Source organism: Orcinus orca, chromosome 2 (genome assembly GCF_937001465.1).
Source record: "Orcinus orca chromosome 2, mOrcOrc1.1, whole genome shotgun sequence".
Classification (NCBI taxonomy): domain Eukaryota; kingdom Metazoa; phylum Chordata; class Mammalia; order Artiodactyla; family Delphinidae; genus Orcinus; species Orcinus orca.
In genome coordinates this window covers 86,300,683-86,324,612 of record NC_064560.1, presented here as the reverse complement: position 1 = coordinate 86,324,612, position 23,930 = coordinate 86,300,683, and the positions used below count along the sequence as shown (strand labels likewise).

The 23,930-nt window shown below is 39.2% G+C and overlaps 1 protein-coding gene and 1 non-coding gene across 15 annotated transcripts in view; one reads left to right on the top strand and one right to left on the bottom strand.

Annotated features, from left to right (window-relative positions):
- NEO1 (neogenin 1) overlaps positions 1-23,930 on the top strand; it is a 251,566-nt gene that overhangs the window by 162,515 nt on the left and 65,121 nt on the right. For 11 of the 14 annotated variants that reach the window (XM_033440041.2, XM_033440030.2, XM_033440033.2 and 8 more), the window contains one exon: positions 22,858-23,077. In XM_033440041.2, the coding sequence (XP_033295932.1) occupies positions 22,858-23,077 (220 nt within the window). The remainder of the gene's footprint in view (positions 1-22,857; positions 23,078-23,930) is intronic. The other 3 variants (XM_004276278.3, XM_004276276.3, XM_004276277.3) reach the window with 1 other exon arrangement.
- Positions 8,880-8,986, bottom strand: LOC117203853 (U6 spliceosomal RNA). The gene has a single exon (XR_004486800.1). It is a non-coding gene; the product is annotated as a U6 spliceosomal RNA (small nuclear RNA).

Genomic DNA, 23,930 nt, shown 5'->3' with positions numbered 1-23,930 from the left:
ATTTCAAAACAGAGTTTCAAAAGAAAACTTAAATGTGCCTGCTCACAGCTCACTTGGCTGGTATGAGTGGGTGTCAAATTAGGATAACTGGATCCACTTAACCGAGAGCAACATGCCCAGCACAGAATTTAATGATCTCTACCTAGAAACTGTTTTAAGTGCATAGATCTATTGGTTAAGCTCATAATTATAATCTACTAGAAGTGACACTTTGTCACAGATCTAATGTATCATTAAACTGGAGCCATCAACCACAGTGTAGCTGGATTTTGAAAGTGATTTCTCACTTTCAAATGAAAAGTGACAAATCCTTTTATTTTCAAATGAAAAATGAAGAGTAACTCTGATGATTAATTCAGGTAACAAAAAGCTAGATCAGGAGAAACATAATCCTGCAGGATCTCACATAGATCACTTCAGTTAGTTCCACTTAAGAGCTGATTGAGATCATTAGGTATCAGTGAAAGTGCCAGCGTGAAGCTACTGCCAAGCGTTTGAGCAGCAGGTCAAAGCTAACAGCATTTTTGATGTTCAGATTTTCAGGGTATAATACCGTTTCTCAAACAAATTTCCCAGTTGTCTTTGACTCGAGTCCGATTTACATGTTGTTCATCGCTCTAAACCTAGTAGTGGTGTGAACATAGGTACAGACCTGGAAAGTCCATTCTTGTTCAGTAACCAGGCAAACCTAGAGCACAGCATGTCCTGGAAATGAGACTGGAAAGCTAGATGGGACCAATCTGTAGAGGACCTTGAACACTGTGCTGAGGCATTTGGACTTTATTCTGTAGGTAGTTTGGGGAAGTGATGTGATCATCAGATCTTTTTCTTTCTTTTTTTTTTTTTTTAGCATGTTTTATGTTTATTAAGCAAATATTATACAAGTGAAACATGAGCATATTGTCATAGAAAGAAATGAAACAATTAAGTACAGCAAAACCAAGAAATCCCCTTTTCCATATCTCTTGAACTCTTCTTCTTAAAGATAACCACCGCCAAGAGTAGAGTGTTCATTGTTTTCCCCCACTGAGGCATTTACATATGTGTGTATTTATGTCTTCGGTGTCATATGGGAAAATCTACCTGTGAGATAATATTATCCATGCTGCTCTGGAACTTCCTTTTTCACTTAAGCAAATGAGTTGATGGTAAATCTAGTGTTGACATGTGGATCCTACCTCATCCAGTTTTACAGCTTCACCGTGTTCCTTGGGAAGGTAGCCTTTTAAATTACTTAACCACGTCTCTGTTGATGGACATTTAGGATGTTAGCAACTTTGCTGTTATCAACAACATGGAAATTGAACATCTCTGCATCTTTCGGCACTAGTGCAAGTATTTCTTTAGCATAAATTCCTGGAAGGATTTATCATTTCTAGTTTGATAGAGGGTCGCAACTCACCTTCCTAAAAGTCAACACCAATATACTTTTCACATGACTCTTTTAGATTTTTTTTTTTTTTTTTTGCTCATTCTTGAAAGTCTTTTCTATCATCAGTGTTTTTACTCTGGCAATTGGATGAGGCCACCCAGCAATATAGCTCATGCTTTCACTGCTCCCCAGTAATTTCTATTACTTATTGATCAGAAAAGTCAAAAGATAAAGCTTCCTCCTCAGTTTTCATCTCTCCAGACTTGGGACTATTAGTAAAATTTCTCAGGTTTATGGCTCTTCACCAGAATGGTTTCTAGGGATTGAAACAGACGTAGGAGCAGTCAAGTTTATCCCCAGCTCTGCTCAAATTGAATTAGGTCTCCTCTCTTCTTCTTTCCTGCCTCCCTCCCTCCCTCCCTTCCTTCCTTCTTTCCTGATACATTTTGTAATGGGAGAGAGGTAGCTTGTTTCTTAATTTTTACTCATTTCTTTAGGTATTGGCAAAGAGGTTTTCTGTGAAGAAATTTCAATCTTAAGGCAGAAGTCGAGTTGATTCTTTTCTGTGAATGCAGTGGTCTTTTTAATCATCACTGACAATATTAATTTTACTTACTGAAAAGTGTTTTTTGCTGGTTTTATTTCTTTTTGCAATTTTACCTGTGGATATTGTTCCTTCTTTTTTTTTTTTTTTTTTTTTTTTTTTTAATGCGGTACGCGGGCCTCTCACTGTTGTGGCCTCTCCCGTTGCGGAGCACAGGCTCCGGACGCGCAGGCTCAGCGGCCATGGCTCACAGGCCCAGCCGCTCCGCGGCATGTGGGATCCTCCCAGACCAGGGCACGAACCCGTGTCCCCTGCATCGGCAGGCGGACTCTCAATCACTGCGCCACCAGGGAAGCCCCTGTTCCTTCTTTTAATGCAATTAAGTATCGATCTTTCCTGGTGGTTCAAAGCAGGTTAACCAAATGTTATTACTGATGTTTGACTATTTTCTAACCTACAAAAACAGCGAATTCATATTTTGCAAGGCTTGTAAGACCCTCTTTTTCTCTGCCTATGCTTTTCTGTGTAGTTTGGTCACCGATAGGGTTACCGGGTGGGGTGGACTGGCCCCTTGTGAACCAGAACCTCTGAGGGCTTCCCACTGCTGGGCCACACCGCAAGCAGTGTGGGGGGGAGGGGCAGAGGGAGGAGGTTGAGCACTGCTTCCCATTTCAGCACCCTGAGGAATTACTCCTCCACTTTTTATACCCACCTGTTGACTGTGGCACTGGGACTACACGGGACCACGCTTATCTCTGCAACAGTGTCTCCTACAACAGGGGTCCCCAACCCCTGGGCCGTGCAAGGGAAGCTTCATCTGCCCCTCCGCATCACTCACATTACCGCCTGAACCATCTCCTCCCAACCACCCGCCCCCCTTCCGTGGAAAAATCGTTTTCCACAAAACCAGTCCCTGCTGCCAAAAAGGTTGGGGACCGCTGCCCTACAGCATGTTGGGTAGCACTTGGCTCCCTGGATCTATTCTTCTGTCTTGCTTTCATGCATTCTGCAACATTTCTGATCTACTTGTTACACTTTTTTCTTTATTTTCCTCCCCATAAGGTAATGAGCATGCTCACTTTACTATATTGATCTAAATTCTCATGAATGATTTTAAGGAATAATTACTGACTCAAGAAATGGTAGAAAATCTGAATATAACAACCATGATTTTTTTAAATTGTTGATGAATATCCTTCCCCATTAGGGCTCCAGATCTGAATTGCTTTATGGATAATTTTTATATTACTCTCATATAAATTATTTATACTCTTGCAAAGCACGGAAAAAATAGAGAATTTCTCGTGTCCTTTTAGAAAGCCAGCTTAATCATAATAAAAACACCTGACCAAAACTGAATACAATAAAAGTTTAGCCTCTTGAATGAACATAGATATAAGCATCCCAAACAAAATCTTAGCAAAACACATACAGTGGCAAAATAAGATAATAACAACAATACATTACCAAGGAGGTGAGTATGAGTACATTTCAACATTAACACAAATTGATGTAACATAAAATATTACATCACAGAAAAAAACCCAAAAAGAACAGGTATCTCAGTATCTATAAAAGGCCTTAAACAAAATCTCATTTATAATTAAAGTGTATTTTTTTAACATCTTTATTGGAGTATAATTGCTTTACAATGGTGTGTTAGTTTCTGCTTTACAACAAAGTGAATCAATTATACATATACATATATCCCCATATCTCTTCCCTCTCGCGTCTCCCTCCCTCCCTCCTTCCCTATCCCATCCCTCTAGGTGGTCACAAAGCACTGAGCTGATCTCCCTGTGCTATACGGCTGCTTCCCACTAGCTATCTATTTTACATTTGGTAGTGTATATATGTCCGTGCCACTTTCACTTTGTCCCATCGTACCCTTCCCCTTCCCCATATCCTCAAGTCCATTCTCTAGTTGGTCTGCGTCTTTATTCCTGCCTTGCCCCTAGGTTCTTCATGAACATTTTTTTTGTTGTTTTTTAGATTCCATATATATGTGTTAACATACGGTGTTTGTTTTTCTCTTTCTGACTGCCTTCACTCTATATGACAGACTCTAGGTCCATCCACCTCACTAAAAATAACTCAATTTCGTTTCTTTTTATGGCTGAGTAATATTCCATTGTATATATGTGCCACATCTTCTATATCCATTCATTTGTCAGTGGACACTTAGGTTGCTTCCATATCCTACCTATTGTAAATAGAGCTGCAGTGAACATTTTGGTGCATGACTCTTTTTGAATTATAGTTTTCTCAGGGTATATACCCAGTAGTGGGATTGCTGGGTCGTATGTTAGTTCTATTTTTAGTTTTTTAAGAAACCTACATACTGTTCTCCATAGTGGCTGTATCAATTTACATTCCCACCAACAGTGCAAGAGGGTTCCCTTTTCTCCACACCCTCTCCAGCATTTATTGTCTGTAGATTTTTTGATGATGGCCATTCTGACCGGTGTGAGATGATATCTCGTTGTAGTTTTGATTTGCATTACTCTAATGATTAATAATGTTGAGCATTCTTTCATGTGTTTGTTGGCAATGTGTATATCTTCTTTGGAGAAATGTCTATTTAGGTCTTCTGCCCATTTTTGGATTGGGTTGTTTGGTTTTTTGCTATTGAGCTGCATGAGCTGCTTGTCAATTTTGGAAATTAATCGTTGGTCAGTTGCTTCATTTGCAAATATTTTCTCCTATTCTGAGGGTTGTCTTTTCGTCTTGTTTATGGTTTCCTTTGCTGTGCAACAGTTTTTAAGTTTCATTAGGTCCCATTTGTTTATTTTTGTTTTTATTTCCCTTTCTCTAGGAGATGGGTCAAAAAGGATCTTTCTGTGATTTATGTCATAGAGTGTTCTGCCTATGTTTTCCTCTAAGAGTTTGATAGTGTCTGGCCCTACATTTAGGTCTTTAATCCATTTTGAGTTTATTTTTGTGTATGGTGTTAGGGAGTGTTCTAATTTCATTCTTTTACATGTAGCTGTCCAGTTTTCCCAGCACCACTATTGAAGAGGCTGTCTTTTCTCCACTGTATATTCTTGCCTCCTTTGTCAAAGATAAGGTGACCATATGTGAGTGGGTTTATCTCTGGGATTTCTATCCTGTTCCATTGATCTATATTTCTGTTTTTGTACCAGTACCATACTGTCTCAATTACTGTAGCTTTGTAGTATAGTCTGAAGTCAGGGAAGCTGATTCCTCCAGCTCCGTTTTTCTTTCTCAAGATTGCTTTGGCTATTTGGGGTCTTTTGTGTTTCCATACAGATTGTGAAATTTTTTGTTCTAGTTCTGTGAAAAATGCCAGTGGTACTTTGATAGGGATTGCATTGAATCTGTAGATTGCTTTGGGTAGTATAGTCATTTTCCCAATGTTGATTCTTCCAATCCAAGAACATGGCATATCTCTCCATCTATTTGTATCATCTTTAATTTCTTTCATCAGTGTCTTATAATTATCTGCATACAGGTCTTTTGTCTCCTTAGGTAAGTTTATTCCTAGATATTTTATTCTTTTCATTGCAGTGGTAAATAGGAGTGTTTTCTTAACTTCACTTTCAGATTTTTCATCATTAGTGTATAGGAATGCCAGAGATTTCTGTGCATTAATTTTATATCCTGCTACTTTACCAAATTCATTAATTAGCTCTAGTAGTTTTCTGGTAGCATCTTTAGGATTCTCTGTGTATAGTATAGTATCATGTCATCTGCAAACAGTGACAGCTTTACTTCTTCTTTTCCATTTGGATTCCTTTTATTTGTTTTTCTTCTCTGATTGATGTGGCTAAAACTTCCAAAACTATGTTGAATAATAGTGCTGAGAGTGGGCAACCTTGTCTTGTTGCTGATCTTAGTGGAAATGGTCTCAGTTTTTCACCTTTGAGAACGATGTTGCCTGTGGGTTTGTCATATATGGCCTTTATTATGTTGAGGTAAGTTCCCTCTCTGCCTACTTTCTGGAGGGTTTTTATCATAAATGGGTGTCTGAATTTTGTTGAAAGCTTTCTCTGCATCTATTGAGATGATCATATTTTTTTTCTCCTTCAGTTTGTTAATATGGTGTATCACATTGATTGATTTGCATACATTGAAGAATCCTTGCATTCCTGGGATAAACCCCACTTGATCATGGTGCATGATCCTTTTAATGTGTTGTTGGATTCTGTTTGCTAGTATTTTGTTGAGGATTTTTGCATCTATGTTCATCAGTGATATTGGCCTGTAGTTTTCTTTCTTTGTGACATCTTTGTCTGGCTTTGGTATCAGGGTGATGTTGGCCTCCTAGAATGAGTTTGGGAGTGTTCCTCCCTCTGCTATATTTTGGAAGAGTTTGAGAAGGATAGCTGTTAGCTCTTCTCTAAATGTTTGATAGAATTCACTTGTGAAGCCATCTGGTCCTGGACTTTTGTTTGTTGGAAGATTTTTAATCACAGTTTCAATTTCAGTGCTTGTGATTGGTCTGTTCATATTTTCTGTTTCTTCCTGGTTCAGTCTCTGAAGGTTGTACATTTCTAAGAATTTCTCCATTTCTTCCAGGTTGTCCATTTTATTGGCATAGAGTTGCTTGTAGTAATCTCTCATGATCCTTTGTATTTCTGCAGTGTCTGTTGTTACTTCTCCTTTTTCATTTCTAGTTCTATTGATTTGAGTCTTCTCCCTTTTTTTCTTGATGAGTCTGGCTAATGGTTTATCAATGTTATCTTCTCAAAGAACCAACTTTTAGTTTTATTGATCTTTGCTATCGTTGCCTTCATTTCTTTTTCATTTATTTCTGATCTGATCTTTATGATTTCTTCCCTTCTGCTAACTTTGGGGGTTTTTTCTTCTTCTTGCTCTAATTGCTTTAGGTGTAAGGTTAGGTTGTTTATTTGAGATGTTTCTTGTTTCTTAAGGTAGGATTGTATTGCTATAAACTTCCCTCTTAGAACTGCTTTTGCTACATCCCATAGGTTTTGGGTCGTTGTGTTTTCATTGTCATTTGTTTCTAGGTATTTTTTGATTTCCTCTTTGATTTGTTCAGTGATCTCTTGGTTATTAAGTAGTGTATTGTTTAGCTTCCATGTGTTTGTATTTTTTACAGATTTTTTCCTGTAATTGATATCTAGTCTCATAGCGTTGTGGTCGGAAAAGGTACTTGATACGATTTCAATTTTCTTAAATTTACCAAGGCTTGATTTGAGACCCAAGATATGATCTATCCTGGAGAATGTTCCATGAGCCCTTGAGAAGAAAGTGTATTCTGTTGTTTTTCGATGGAATGTCCTATAAATATCAATTAAGTCCATCTTGTTTAATGTATCATTTAAAGCTTGTGTTTCCTTATTTATTTTCATTTTGGATGATCTGTCCATTGGTGAAAGTAGGGTGTTAAAGTCTCCCACTATTATTGTGTTACTGTTGATTTCCCCTTTATTGCTGTTAGTATTCGCCTTATGTATTGAGGTGCTCCTGTGTGGGTGCATAAATATTTACAATTGTTACATCTTCTTCTTGGATCAATCCCTTGATCCTTATGTAGTGTCCTTCTTTGTCTCTTGTAATAGTCTTTGTTTTAAAGTCTATTTTGTCTGATATAAGAATTGCTACTCCAGCTTTATTTTGATTTCTCTTTGCATGGAATATCTTTTTCCATCCCCTCCCCTTCAGTCTGGATGTCTCCCTAGGTCTGAAGTGGGTCTCTTATAGACAGCATATATACGGGTCTTGTTTTTGTATCCATTCAGCCAGTCTGTGTGTTTTGGTTGGAGCATTTAATCCATTTACATTTAAGGTAATTATCGATATGTATGTTCCTATTCCCATTTTCTTTTTGTTTGTTTGGTTTTTTTGGCAGTACGCGGGCCTCTCACTGCTGTGGCCTCTCCCATTGTGGAGCACAGGCTCCAGACGCGCAGGCCCAGCAGCCATGGCTCAGGGTCCCAGCTTCTCCGTGGCATGTGGGATCTTCCTGGACCAGGGCACAAACCCATGTCCCCTGCATCAGCAGGCGGACTCTCAACCACTGCACCACCAGGGAAGCCCTCCCATTTTCTTAATTGTTTTGGGTTTGTTAATGTAGGTCTTTTCCTTCTCTTGTGTTTCCTGCCTAAAGAAGTTCCTTTAGCATTTGTTGTAAAGCTGGTTTGGTGGTGCTGAATTCTCTTAGCTTTTGCTTGTCTGTAAAGGTTTTAATTTCTCCATCAAATCTGAATGAGATCCTTGCTGGGTAGAGTAATCTTGGTTGTAGTTTCTTCCCCTTCATCAGTTTAAATATGTCCTGCCAGTCCCTTCTGGCTTGCAGAGTTTCTGCTGAAAGATCAGCTGTTAACCTTATGGGGATTCTCTTGTGTGTTATTTGTTGTTTTTCCCTTGCTGCTTTTAATATTTTTTCTTTGTATTTAATTTTTTTTTTTTTTTTTTTTTTGCGGTACACAGTCCTCTCACTGTTGTGGCCTCTCCCGTTGCGGAGCACAGGCTCCGGACGCACAGGCTCAGCGGCCATGGCTCACAGGCCTAGCCACTCCGCATCATGTGGGATCTTCCCGGACCGGAGCATGAACCTGTGTCCCCTGCATCAGCAGTCGGACTCTCAACCACTGCGCCACCAGGGAAGCCCTGTATTTAATTTTTGATAGTTTGACTAATATGTGTCTTGGCGTGTTTCTCATTGGATTTATCCTGTATGGGACTCTCTCTGCTTCCTGGACATGATTAACTACTTCCTTTCCCATATTTGGGAAGTTTTCAACTATAATTTCTTCAAATATTTTCTCAGCCCCTTTCTTTTCCTGGGACCCCTATAATTCTACTGTTGGTGCGTTTAATGTTGTCCCTGAGGTCTCTGAGACCGTCCTCAATTCTTTTCATTCTTTTTTCTTTATTCTGCTCTGCAGTAGTTATTTCCACTATTTTATCTTTCAGGTCACTTATCCGTTCTTCTGCCTCAGTTATTCTGCTATTGATCCCTTCTAGAGAATTTTTAAATATATGGAACGCTTCACGAATTTGCATGTCATCCTTTTGCAGGGACCATGCTAATCTTCTCTGTATCGTTCCCATTTTAGTATATGTGCTGCTGAAGCGAGCACATCATCAGATCTTTTATTTTCACAAACGAACTCTGGTGGCAGAAGGAAAAGCCACCAGCCTAATTCTTAATATAATCAGACCTTTTTTTTTTTTTTAAGTAACAGATTTTTTACTACATTTGGCCTAGATATCTGTATAGTTCACTTATGCTTTAGGATCCTTGATAATCAGTTGGCATACCTGTGAAACCTTTGAGTAGTTTCTGGGCATTTTAATTTTGTCATGACTTCAGATAGGTTGATTTTAAGCTCAGGTGTTTTGAGCAACAGAGAAGTCCTAGGACTCAGTAACTATTGCTGTTTTACACTAGAAAAAAAATATTGTTTAATTGTTGCAACTAGTCAGTCTAAACCGTTTCATTCTTTTCAACAGTATTATTGAAGTATGATATGTAAAACTCTCTACAGATAACATCATTTTGTATATAGAAAATCATGAAGCATCCATGAGTAAACTATTAGAACTAATAAATAAGCTTAGCAAGTCAGTATCAGTATACATAAATCATTTGTATTTATATATACTTGCAGGAACAATCTGAGATTGAAATTAAGAAAACAATTTCATGTATAATAGCATCAAAAAGAATAAAATAATAAATTTAGCAAAGGAATTTCAAAACTTATGCTCAGAAAACCATAAAACATTTTTTAAAGAAATTAAAGATGTAAATAATAAATGGAGACAATTCGTGTTCATCAACTTAAAGAATTAATACATTCCCAACAGTGTATGAGGAGTCCAGTTTTTCCAACACTAAGTATTGTGTACCTTTTTTGTTTGTAACCATTGTAGTGGGTGTGTAGTAGTATCTTTTTTTTTAATTAATTTATTAATTTTTGGCTGCCTTGGGTCTTCGTTGCACTGTGTGGGCTTCTTATCGCAGTTGCTTCTCTTGTTGCGGAGCACGGGCTCTAGGCGCACAGGCTTCAGTAGTTGTGGCTTGCGGGCTCAGTAGTTGTGGCTCATGGGCTTCGTTGCTCCATAGCATGTGGGACCTTCCTGGACCAGGGATCGAATCCGTGTCCCCTGCCTTGGCAGGTGGATTCTTAACCACTGTGCCATCAGAGAAGTCCCTGTAGTAGTATCTTACTGTGATTTTAATTCACATTTTCCTAATGACATTGATGTTAAACACATTTTCACATGTGTGTTGGCCATTTGTATGTTCTTTTTGGTGAAATGACTTTTCAAGTCTTTTGCCTGTTTTTAAATTGGCTTGTTTTCTTACTAATTTATAGAAGTTGATGATATATTCTGATCCTGAATATATATTCTGAATTATATGTTCAAGTCCTTCATCAGATACACACTTTGGAAATATTTTCTGCCAGTCTCTGGCTTATCATTTACTTAGTTATGTTTTCCTTAATGTGCTGAAGTTTTTATTTCTAATAAAAGTTTTTATTTCTAATAAAAGTTTTTATTTCTAATAAAAGTTTTTATTTCTAATAAAATACAGTTTATCTGTTTTTTTCTTCTGTATCTTGTGCTTTTGTTATCATGTCTAAGAATACTTTTCTAACCCAAGGCACAAAGACTTTCCCCTATATATTTTTTCAGAAGTTTTAGTTCTTCTATTAAGTCTAGGAGCTGTTTTTTTTTTTTTTTTTTTTTTAACATCTTTATTGGGGTATAATTGCTTTACAATGGTGTGTTAGTTTCTGCTTTATAACAAAGTGAATCAGTCATACATAAACATATGTTCCCATATGTCTTCCCTGTTGCGTCTCCCTCCCTCCCACCCTCCCCATCCCACCCCTCCAGGCTGTCACAAAGCACCGAGCCAATATCCCTGTGCCATGCGGCTGCTTCCCACTAGCTATCTACCTTACTGCGTTTGTTAGTGTGTATATGCCCATGACTCTCTCTCGCCCTGTCACAGCTCACCCTTCCCCCTCCCCATAACCTCAAGTCCATTCTCTAAGAGGTCTGCGTCTTTATTCCTGCTTTACCCCTAGGTTCTTCATGACATTTTTTTCTTAAATTCCATATATATGTGTTAGCATACGGTATTTGTCTTTTTCTTTCTGACTTACTTCACTCTGTATGACAGACTCTAGGTCTATCCACCTCATTACAAATAGCTCAATTTCGTTTCTTTTTATGGCTGAGTAATATTCCATTGTATATATGTGCCACATCTTCTTTATCCATTCATCCGATGACGGGCACTTAGGTTGTTTCCATCTCCGGGCTATTGTAAATAGAGCTGCAATGAACATTTTGGTACATGACTCTTTTTGAATTTTGGTTTTCTCAGGGTATATGCCCAGTAGTGGGATTGCTGGGTCATATGGTAGTTCTATTTGTAGTTTTTTAAGGAACCTCCATACTGTTCTCCATAGTGGCTGAACCAATTCACATTCCCGCCAGCAGTGCAAGAGTGTTCCCTTTTCTCCACACCCTCTCCAGCATTTATTGTTTGTAGATTTTTTGATGATGGCCATTCTGACTGGTGTGAGATGATATCTCATTGTAGTTTTGATTTGCATTTCTCTAATGATTAATGATGTTGAGCATTCTTTCATGTGTTTGTTGGCAGTCTGTATATCTTCTTTGGAGAAATGTCTATTTAGGTCTTCTGCCCATTTTTGGATTGGGTTGTTTGTTTTCTTGTTATTGAGCTGCATGAGCTGCTTGTAAATTTTGGAGATTAATCCTTTGTCAGTTGCTTCCTTTGCAAATACTTTCTCCCATTCTGAGGGTTGTCTTTTGGTCTTGTTTATGGTTTCCTTTGCTGTGCAAAAGCTTTGAAGTTTCATTAGGTCCCATTTGTTTATTTTTGTTTTTATTTCCATTACTCTAGGAGGTGGGTCAGAAAGGATCTTGCTTTGATTTATGTCATAGAGTGTTCTGCCTATGTTTTCCTCTAAGAGTTTGATAGTTTCTGGCCGTACATTTAGGTTTTTAATCCATTTTGAGCTTATTTGTGTATGGTGTTAGGGAGTGATCTAATCTCATACTTTTACATGTACCTGTCCAGTTTTCCCAGCACCACTTATTGAAGAGGCTGTCCTTTCTCCATTGTACATTACTGCCACCTTTATCAAAGATAAGGTGTCCATATGTGCATGGGTTTATCTGTGGGCTTTCTATCCTGTTCCATTGATCTATATTTCTGTTTTTGTGCCAGTACCATACTGTCTTGATAACTGTAGCTTTGTAGTATAGTCTGAAGTCAGGGAGCCTGATTCCTCCAGTTCCTTCTTTCGTTCTCAAGATTGCTTTGGCTATTCGGGGTCTTTTGTGTTTCCATACAAATTGTGAAATTTTTTGTTCTAGTTCTGTGAAAAATGCCAGTGGTAGTTTGATAGGGATTGCATTGAATCTATAGATTGCTTTGGGTAGTAGAGTCATTTTCACAATGTTGATTCTTCCAATCCAAGAACATGGTATATCTCTCCATCTATTTATATCATCTTTAATTTCTTTCATCAGTGTCTTATAATTTTCTGCATACAGGTCTTTTGTCTCCTTAGGTAGGTTTATTCCTAGATATTTTATTCTTTTTGTTGCAATGGTAAATGGGAGTGTTTTCTTGATTTCACTTTCAGATTTTTCATCATTAGTATATAGGAATGCCAGAGATTTCTGTGCATTAATTTTGTATCCTGCCACTTTACCAAATTCATTGATTAGCTCTAGTAGTTTTCTGGTAGCATCTTTAGGGTTCTCTATGTATAGGATCATGTCATCTGCAAACAGTGACAGCTTTACTTCTTCTTTTCCAATTTGGATTCCTTTTATTTCCTTTTCTTCTCTGATTGCTGTGGCTAAAACTTCCAAAACAATGTTGAATAATAGTGCTGAGAGTGGGCAACCTTGTCTTGTTCCTGATCTTAGTGGAAATGCTTTCAGTTTTTCACCATTGAGGATGATGTTTGCTGTGGGCTTGTCATATATGGCCTTTATTATGTTGAGGAAAGTTCCCTCTATGCCTACTTTCTGCAGGGTTTTTATCATAAATGGGTGTTGAATTTTGTCAAAAGCTTTCTCTGCATCTATTGAGATGATCATATGGTTTTTCTCCTTCAATTTGTTAATATGGTTTATCACATTGATAGATTTGCGTATATTGAAGAATCCTTGCATTCCTGGAATAAACCCCACTTGATCATGGTGTATGATCCTTTTAATGTGCTGTTGGATTCTGTTTGCTAGTATTTTGTTGAGGATTTTTGCATCTATGTTCATCAGTGATATTGGCCTGTAGTTTTCTTTCTTTGTGACATCCTTGTCTGGTTTTGGTATCAAGGTGATGGTGGCCTTGTAGAAGGAGTTAGGGAGTGGTCCTCCCTCTGCTATATTTTGGAAGAGTTTGAGAAGGATAGGTGTTAGCTCTTCTCTAAATGTTTGATAGAATTCACTTGTGAAGCCATCTGGTCCTGGGCTTTTCTTTGTTGGAAGATTTTTAATCACAGTTTCAATTTCAGTGCTTGTGATTGGTCTGTTCATATTTTCTATTTCTTCCTGATTCAGTCTTGGCAGGTTGTGCATTTCTAAGAATTTGTCCATTTCTTCCAGATTGTCCATTTTATTGGCATAGAGTTGCTTGTAGTAATCTCTCATGATCTCTTTTATCTCTGCAGTGTCAGTTGTTACCTCTCCTTTTTCATTTCTAATTCTATTGATTTGAGTCTTCTCCCTTTTTTTCTTGATGAGTCTGGCTAGTGGTTTATCTATTTTGTTTATCTTCTCAAAGAACCAGCTTTTAGTTTTATTGATCTTTGCTATTGTTTCCTTCATTTCTTTTTCATTTATTTCTGATCTGATTTTTATGGTTTCTTTCCTTCTGCTAGCTTTGGGGTTTTTTTGTTCTTCTTTCTCTAATTGCTTGAGGTGCAAGGTTAGGTTGTTTATTCGAGATGTTTCCTGCTTCTTAAGGTGGGCTTGTATTGCTATAAACTTCCCCCTTAGAACTGCTTTTGCTGCATCCCACAGGTTTTGGGTCGTTGTGTCTCCATTGTCATTTGTTTCTAGGTATTTTTTGATTTCCTCTTTGATTTCTTCAGTGATCTCTTCATTATTAAGTAGTGTATTGTTTAGCCTCCATGTGTTTGTATTTTTTACAGATCTTTTCCTGTAATTGATATCTAGTCTCATGGCGTTGTGGTCAGAAAAGATACTTGATACAATTTCAATTTTCTTAAATTTACCAAGGCTTGATTTGTGACCTAAGATATGATCTATCCTGGAGAATGTTCCATGAGCACTTGAGAAAAATGTGTATTCTGTTGTTTTTGGATGGAGTGTCCTGTAAATATCAATTAAGTCCATCTTGTTTAATGTATCATTTAAAGCTTGTGTTTCCTTATTTATTTTCATTTTGGATGATCTGTCCATGGGTGAAAGTGGGGTGTTTAAGTCCCCTACTATGAATGTGTTACTGTCGATTTCCCCTTTTATGGCTGTTAGTATTTGCCTTATGTATTGAGGTGCTCCTATGTTGGGTGCATAAATATTTACAATTGTTATATCTTCTTCTTGGATCGATCCCTTGATCATTATGTAGTGTCCTTCTTTGTCTCTTTTAATAGTCCTTATTTTAAAGTCTATTTTGTCTGATATGAGAATTGCTACTCCAGCTTTCTTTTGGCTTCCATTTGCATGGAATATCTTTTTCCATCCCCTTACTTTCAGTCTGTATGTGTCTCTAGGTCTGAAGTGGGTCTCTTGTAGACAGCATATATAAGGGTCTTGTTTTTGTATCCATTCAGCTAATCTGTGTCTTTTGGTGGGAGCATTTAGTCCATTTACATTTAAGGTAATTATCGATATGTATGTTCCTATTCCCATTTTCTAAATTGTTTTGGGTTCGTTATTATAGGTCTTTTCCTTCTCTTGTGTTTCTTGCCTAGAGAAGATCCTTTAGCATTTGTTGTAAAGCTGGTTTGGTGGTGCTGAACTCTCTCAGCTTTTGCTTGTCTGTAAAGGTTTTAATTTCTCCATCAAATCTGAATGAGATCCTTGCTGGGTAGAGTAGTCTTGGCTGCATGTTTTTCTCCTTCATCACTTTCAGTATGTCCTGCCACTCCCTTCTGGCTTGTAGGGTTTCTGCTGAGAGATCAGCTGTTAACCTTATGGGGATTCCCTTATGTGTTATTTGTTGTTTTTCCCTTGCTGCTTTTAATATGCTTTCTTTGTATTTAATTTTTGACAGTTTGATTAATATGTGTCTTGGCGTATTTCTCCTTGTATTTATCTTGTATGGGACTCTCTGTGCTTCCTGGACTTGATTAACTATTTCCTTTCCCATATTAGGGAAGTTTTCAACTATAATCTCTCCAAATATTTTCTCAGTCCCTTTCTTTTTCTCTTCTTCTTCTGGAACCCCTATAATTCGAATGTTGGTGCGTTTAATGTTGTCCCAGAGGTCTCTGAGACTGTCCTCAGTTCTTTTCATTTTTTTTTCTTTATTCTGCTCTGCAGTAGTTATTTCCACTATTTTATCTTCCAGGTCACTTATCCGTTCTTCTGCCTCAGTTATTCTGCTATTGATCCCATCTAGAGTACTTTTAATTTCATTTATTGTGTTGTTCATCGTTGCTTGTTTCATCTTTAGTTCTTCTAGGTCCTTGTTAACTGATTCTTGCATTTTGTCCAATCTATTGTCCATTCTATCTCCAAGATTTCGGATCAACCTTACTATCATTATTCTGAATTCTCTTTCAGGTAGACTGCCTATTTCCTCTTCATTTGTTAGGTCTGGTGCATTTTTATCTTGCTCCTTTATCTGCTGTGTGTTTTTCTGTCTTCTCATTTTGCTTATCTTACTGTGTTTGGGGTCTCCTTTTTGCAGGCTGCAGGTTTGTAGTTCCTCCTGTTTTTGATGTCTGTCTCCAGTGGCTAAGGTTGGTTCAGTGGGTTGTGTAGGCTTCCTGGTGGAGGGGACTAGTGCCTGTGTTGTGGTGGATGAGGCTGGGTCTTGTCTCTCTAGTGGGCAGGTTCACGTCTGGTGGTGTGTTTGGGGGTGTCTGTGGCCTTATTATGATTTTAGGCAGCCTCTCTGCTAATGGGTGGGGTTGTGTTCCTGTTTTGCTAGTTGTTTGGCATAGGTTTTTCAGCACTGTGGCTTGCTGGTCGTTGAGTGAAGCTGGGTGCTGGTGTTAAGATGGAGGTCTCTGGGAGATTTTCGCCGTTTGATATTATGTGGAGCTGGGAGGTCTCTTGTTGATCAGTGTCCTGAAGTTGGCTGTCCTACCTCAGAGGCAGAGCCCTGCCTCCTGGCTGGAGCACCAAAAGCTTTTCATCCACAGGCTCAGGATAAAAGGGAGAAAAAGTGGAGGGAATTAGTAGAAGTATGAGGAAAGAAAGAAGGAAAGGAGGGTAGGAGGGTAGGAAGGAAGGAAGGAAGAAAGAAAGAAGCAAAGAAGGAAAGAAGGCAAGAAGGAAAGAAAGGAGGGAGGGAGGAAGGAAGGAAGGAGGGAAAGAAGGAAAAAAGACAGAAAGAAGAAGATACAGTAAAAATAAAATAAAGTATAATAAAGTTATTGAATTAAAAACTTCTTATTTAGAAAAAAAAAGAAAAGAAAAGGGACGGAAAGAACCTTAGGACAAATGTTGGAAGCAAAGCTATACAGACAAAATCTTACACAGAAGCATACACATACACCCTCACTAAAAGAGGTAAATGGGGAAAAATCCTAAATCTTGCTGTCAGAGACTACCTCCTCAATTTGGGATGATTCGTTGTCTAAAGGAGGGAAGGAAGGACGGAAAGAAAGAAAGAAAGAACGAAGGTAAAGTATAATAAGGTTATTAAAATTAATTATTAAGAAAAAAAATTTAAAAAAAAAACATGGACGGATAGAACCCTAGGACAAATGGTGGAAGCAAGACTATACAGACAAGATCTCACACAGAAGCATACACATACACATTCACAAAAAGAGGAAAGGGGAAAAAATCATAGATCTTGCTCCTAAAGTCCACTTCCTTAATTTGGGATGATTGGTTGTCTATTCAGGTATTCCACAGATGCAGGGTACATCAAGTTGATTGTGGAGCTTTAATCCGCTGCTTCTGAGGCTGCTGGGAGAGATTTCCCTTTCTCTTCTTTGTTCTCACAGCTCCCAGGGCTAAGCTTTGGATTTGGCCCTGCCACTGCGTGTAGATCGCTGGAGGGCGTCTGTTTTTTGCTCAGACAGGATGGGGTTAAAAGAGCCGCTGATTGGGGGCTCTGGCGCACTCAGGCCGGCGGGGACGGAGGGGCACAGAGTGCGGGGCGGGCCTGCGGTGGCAAAGGCCAGCGTGACTTTGCACCAGCCTGAGGCGCGCTGTGCGCTCTCCCGGGGAAGTTGTCCCTGGATCCCGTGAACCCGGCAGTGGCGGGCTGCACAGGCTCCGCGGAAGAGGGGTGTGGAGAGTGACCTGCGCTCGCACACAGGCCCCTCGGTGGCGGCAGCAGCAGCCTTAACGTCTCCCGCCCGCCTCTGGGGTCCGCGCTTTTAGCCGCGGCTTGCGCCCGTCTCTGGATTCCGCGCTTTCAGCCGCAGCTCGCGCCCGTCTCTGGATTCCGCGCTTTCAGCCGCGGCTCGCGCCCGTCTCTGGATTCCGCGCTTTCAGCCGCGGCTCGCGCCCGTCTCTGGATTCCGCGCTTTCAGCCGCGGCTCGCGCCCGTCTCTGGATTCCGCGCTTTTAGCCGCGGCTCGCGCCCATCTCTGGAGTTCCTTTAAGCAGCGTTCTTAAACCCCTCTCCTCACGCCCCAGGGCACAAAGAGGGAAGGAAAAGTCTCCTGCCTCTTCTGCAGGTGCAGGCTTTTCCCCGGACTCCCTCCCGCCAGTCCTCTCCCTGCGCTCCGGCCTCAGCTCGCAGCCCCGCCCGCCCCGGCGGGTGAGAAGACAAGCCTCTCGGGCTGGTGAGTGCCGGTCGGCACCGATCCTCTGTGCGGGAATCTCCCCACTTTGCCCTCCACACCCGTTGCTGTGCACTCCTCCGCAGCTTCGAAGCTCCCCCCTCCGCCTCCCGCAGTCTCCGCCCGCGAAGGGGCTTCCTAGAGTGTGGAAACTTTTCCTCCTTCACAGCTCCCTCCCACTGATGCAGGTGCCGTCCCTATTCTTTTGTCTCTGTTTTTTCTTTTGCCCTACCCAGGTACGTGGGGAGTTTCTTGCCTTTTGGGAGGTCTGAGGTCTTCTGCCAGCCTTCAGTAGGTGTTCTGTAGGAGTTGTTCCACGTGTAGATGTATTTCTGGTGTATCTGTGGGGAGGAAGGTGATCTCCACGTCTTACTCTTCCGCCATCTTCCGCCTTCCTCTAGGAGCTGTTTTGAGTTAATCTTTGTATGTGGTGTTAAGTAAGGATCTAAGTTCATTGCTTTGCATGGGGATATGTAGTTGTACCAGCATCAGTTGTTGAAAAGACTGTTCTTACCACATTGAAACTTCTGGACACCTTAGCTGAAAACCAGTTGACCACAAATATAGGGGCATACTTCTGGACTCTCAGTTCTCTTTCACTGATCTATATGCCTATTCATATGCTGGACTGTCTCAATTACTAGAGCTTTATAGTAAGTTTTGAAATCGGGTAATCCAAGTCCTCCAACCATTTGCTTCTTTTTCAGAATTATTTTGGCTATTCTAGATCTTTTGCAGATCTTAATATTAAATTTTAGGGGCAGCATATCATCTTAACAACATTAAGTCTTCTAATCCATGAACATTTATTTATTTAGATGTTTTCATTTAGAACTTTATTTAGAGTTTAAAAAATTTCTCTCAGCAATGAGTTGCAGTTTTCAGGGTACAAATCTTACGCTTCTTCCATTAAATTTATTCTTAAATATTTTATTCTTTTTTGATGCTGTTGTAAATGGAGTTGTGTTCTTAATTTTACTTTAGGATTGTTCATTCCTAGTGTATAGAAATAGTGTTGGTTTTTATATATTGATCTTGTATCCTATGACCTTGCTAAACATATTTATTCGTTTTGGTAGCTTTTTTTTTTTCCTAGATTCATTAGGGTTTTCTACTCAGTTAATTATTAATTACAAATAAAAACAGTATTACTTTTTCCTTTTTAATCTTTATTCAGTTTTTCTTGCCTTCTTGCACTGGCTTGGACCAGTACAATGCTTAATATAAGAAGCAGGAACTAACATCCTTGTTTCCAGCATTGGGGAAAAAGCATTTATTCCTTCACCATTTAAGTATAATGTTCACCATATGTTTTTTAGGTCTAGGAAGTTTACTTCTTTTCCTAATTTGTTGAGAGTTTTTATTATGAATAGGTGTTTGATTTTGTCAAATGCTTTTTCTGCATCTATTGAGATGATCAGGTTTTTTTCTGTTAATATAATATATTACATTGGTTTTTGGATGTTAAACTAGTCTTGAATTCCTGTGATGAATTCTACTTGATCATGGTTTATAATCCTCTTAATATGTTACCAAATATGGTTTACTAATATTTTGTTAAAGATTTTTGTATCTATGATCATGAGGGTTCTGTAGTTTTCTTTTCATGTGGTATCTTTGGCTTTTATATCAGAGTAATACTAGCTTCACAAAATAAGTTAGAAGTGTTTCTACTCTTTTTCTGAAAGAGTTATGAAGGATTAGTATTAATTCTTCTTTTAAATATTTGATAGCATTCACCAGTGAAACCGTCTGGGCTTGGACTTTTCACTGTGGGAAGATTTTTATTTAAATTTTTCTATCTATTATAGTTCTGTCTAGATTTTGTGTTTCTTCTTGAGTAGGTTTGGTAATTTTTGTCTTCCTGGGAATGTTTTTATTTCCTTTAAGTTGTCTGATTTATTGGCATAAATTTGTTCATAATATTCCCTTATAATTTTTTTTTTTTTTTTTTTTTTGTGGTACACGGGCCTCTCACTGTTGTGGCCTCTCCCGTTGCAGAGCACAGGCTCCAGACACACAGGCTCAGCGGCCATGGCTCATGGGCTCAGCCGCTCCGCGGCATGTGGGATCTTCCCAGACCAGGGCACGAACCCGTGTCCCCTGCATTGGCAGGCGGACTCTCAACCACTGCGCCACCAGGGAAGCCCTTCCCTTATAATTTTTAATATCTGTGGGATTCGTAGCATTGTTCCCTCTTTTATTTTTTATTTTGGTAGCTTACATCTTCTCTTAATTTCTTACCCTTGTATTTTTTTAAGAATGTGGTTAAAATTTAATTTTTTTCCAGCTTTATTGAGGTATAATTGACAAATAAATGGTAATATATTTAAAGTGTACAACATAATGATTTGATACATATACATTGTGCAAGGATTCCAACATTTAAGTTAGTTAACACATCTATCACCTCACATGGTTACTTTTTTGGGGTATGTGAAAAAGCTTAACCTGCTATATTAAGAAAAGAAAAAAAGCTTAAGGTCTACACTCTTCAGTAAGGTAGAACCTTAGGTAATTCATGTGAGACTTATCTTCTGGTAAAGGTATTTTAATTTTCCTCTAAGCGCTGCTTTAACTGCATCTTTTCATTTTTAATATGTTGTATTTTCATTTCATTCAGTTAAAAATATTTTAAAAAATTTTTTCTTGCTATTCATTGACTTGGGTTATTTAGGAGTGTTTTTTGATTTCCAAATATTTGAGGTTTTCCCAGATTTCTTTGGATTCATATATTTTGGGGCTCTTTTGTTAGATGTATATGCATTTGTAATTGGTATATTCAAAGAAGAAATACATAAATAAATGATAACAGTTGGAGATTTCAATATCCTACTCTCAAAAACTGATAAAACAATTAGAAAGAGTATAGAGGACTTAAGCGATCCTGTTAGTCAACTTGACGTAGCTGACATCGTAGACTCTCCACCCAGCAACTACAGATACAGATTCTTTCCAAGCACATATGGAACAATTGCCAGGATAGACTATATGCTGGGACACAAAACAAGTTTCAGTACCTTTTAAAAGGCTGAAACCATACAAAGTATGTCTCCAACCACAACAGAATTCCATATAGAGTGGCATGGACATATATACACTACCAAGTGTAAAATAGATAGCTAGTGGGAAGCAGCTGCACAGCACAGGGAGATCAGCTCGGTGCTTTGTGACCACCTAGAGGGGTGGGATAGGGAGGGTGGGAGGGAGGGAGATGCAAGAGGGAAGACATATGGGGACATATGTATATGTATAACTGATTCACTTTGTTATAAAGCAGAAACTAACACACCATTGTAAAGCAATTATACTCCAATAAAGATGTTAAAAAAAAAAAAAGATATCCACAGCAGGTCCATTCTTTGTCTGGATCTTGCTTTCCCTTGCTATGAAAGTGGTAAATCCCACAAGCTCAGGGTTTTTCTCCTGTAACACCTACTGCACGTGCAGGCATTCATCCTGGGCCCTTTGCATTGCCTTCACGAGACTTGGGGGCAAGGGGAGTTGACAAAAACAAACAAGAGTCCCTGACTGCTCCCATAACCCTGAGTGGCACAACAAGGACTAAAAATTTCTATTGGCTAAATCCAGAGGCCTCTTAAGCTAAAAACCATGGCTGGTTTTAACATTCCACCACTTCCTATTCCTAGGAAGGGTGATTTAGCCTTTTTTAAATGTCAGTCTCCATATATAATATAGAGATAACAATGATAGTACCTATTTCACAGAGTTGTAAGGATTGAATGAGTCCATGTAAAGAGTGAGAGTGCCATGTAGAAAGTGCTCAATAAATGGTAGCTGTCTAGAGACTTTACGTTGGTCATCCTCTGCCTTTCCCTTGGAGAATTTATTCTCTGTGGCATATTTATTTAGACTGCCTCACTTTAAAAGATTCTCCTGTAATTCATAGACATTTTCAGGAGGTTGTTGTCCTACCATTTCATTGAAAACGAGGTCCAGAATTGTCATGCTTTCCTCTCTGCCTCTCTTCTAATTTCCCCATTAAGGTTAGGACAGAATTCTAACGAATTCCATGAGTTGAAAATTGTGAGATTAAACGTATACTCCAAGGTGAAGGAGATTTTAGGTTAATATTAGGAATGGACTTCTAAAGTCAGAAGTGTCCAGCAACAGAATGGGCTGACTCCGGGCATACAGACAGAGGCTTTCGACTTGCAGAGCTCTGATTTGCCACTGCTTCATCTGTCCCATCAAGTCCCTGGGGTCTGCAAGCTGTCGTAATCTATTACACTGCAGTGAGGACTGTACCAAACAGATATGCTACCTAATAAGTGTTATATTTGTGTGACTTTGGAATTTGTGATGCACGATTTTATACTGTTGTAGTCAAATGAATTGATGAGAGGAAATGAACTATAACTTAGTGAATTGAGAAAGGTTATCAGACTTCCCTGGGTATTGCCAAATACAGAGAGCAAACTTTAATGTTAGACTCCAGTTGAAGATCTGGCTCTTGAATCTCCTGCAGAGCTAAAGGCACACACAGCTCTGCAGTGAGGTCATGATAGTCTGGGGCCTATGTTGAGTGTAATTAGGCCCATCCATACTACACACATTATTCCATATTTTGATAAAGTGGGAAAAAATATTGAGGTTTTATCATATATAAGACTTTTATGTGCAAAGTTCAACAGATGTTGCATGCTGCTGTCAGAATTAAAGAAAATTACTTGGGCACTGATGTGTCCTTCCGTGAAATGTTTTATTCTTAGCTGTCACACTCCCTGTCCCTTGCCGACAACCATTATAGTGACCAGAAAGTCTGCTTGCTCTGCAGTGATGTGTCTTGACTAGTGCCCATTAGTTTTCAGTAGTTACCCCTGGCCTGCATGTTAGCCTTCAGGTTAATGGCCTTTTTTATGTTCATTCATTTTATTTTATTTCCCATCGTGGTTTTGTTTATTTCTTTTTTGTTTTTTGTTTTTTCTGTTCTCTTTTTTAAAACCGTCGTGGTTTGCCCTTCATATTCCCCAATATTTGCACATGACAAGATGTTGCCATCCCAACATTACCTCCCACTTCACTGACCAGTGCCACTACTGACCATCTAGCACCAGCCACAACTGGACCACTGCCTTCAGCTCCTCGGGATGTCGTGGCCTCCTTGGTCTCTACCCGCTTCATCAAATTGACATGGCGGACACCTGCATCAGATCCTCATGGGGACAACCTTACCTACTCTGTCTTCTACACCAAGGAAGGGATTGCTAGGTAAGTGCCTGTACGTCTGGAGCCGGTTAGTTGCATCTTGTCCACCCAAGACCAGCCGTCCCTACCCTGACTCTTCACTGTGTAGAATCTGTACCAACTTTCAGTCCAGAAAATATGATCACCGAGATGACCTAGTTTTAGGTCATTAAAAGTAAATTCCTAAACAGACTGAAGTCCTGGTATTCTTTCCTGCCTCTCTGGGATGACTTGGGGAGAGAGTTATTTAAGTTAGAAGTATTAAAATGTAACCAGGGCTACCGTTTTTTCATAAGAGTCAGTCAAGCACAACCCATAGGCTATGTCTTTCTTAGAACTTTCAGATTCTGGAAATTAAGGTAGTTATTAAAGTAATCTTAATGAATATCTGTCTGCACCCGTACACGGATGTGGGTTGCTGAGCTCTGGGGTGGGGGTGGGGGGTCTCCTTGATGACACAAGAGTATTTAGTGACTCATTTTCCTAAAACAACATTTCATTAAATTTCTCTCCATCTCCACCTCTTTCAGGAACTCACGTTGCCTCTCCATTGCTTTTGGAGATTCTCCAGAATCACCAGGCTGCTTTACTCACAGTCTACCTTTGTTTTATCTATCCAACCTTATTTTCCTTTAGCCCCAGTTTAGCTCACTTTCTAATGAAACCAGTCTAATTCCTGTCACTGTGCAGCCTATTTTCCCAGTCTGTTCTCTTCAGTCACTTCCCCCTTGAAAAAAGCGTTTTTCAACTGAAACTAAAATTCAGTTAATCTTTCTTGGCCCAGACTAAGCCCCATGAAGCCCTCATAAATCTTTCTCTACCTTTTTCAGCACATACAGCTTTTCTCTTGTATGTATGTCTGTGCCACTGATATTGG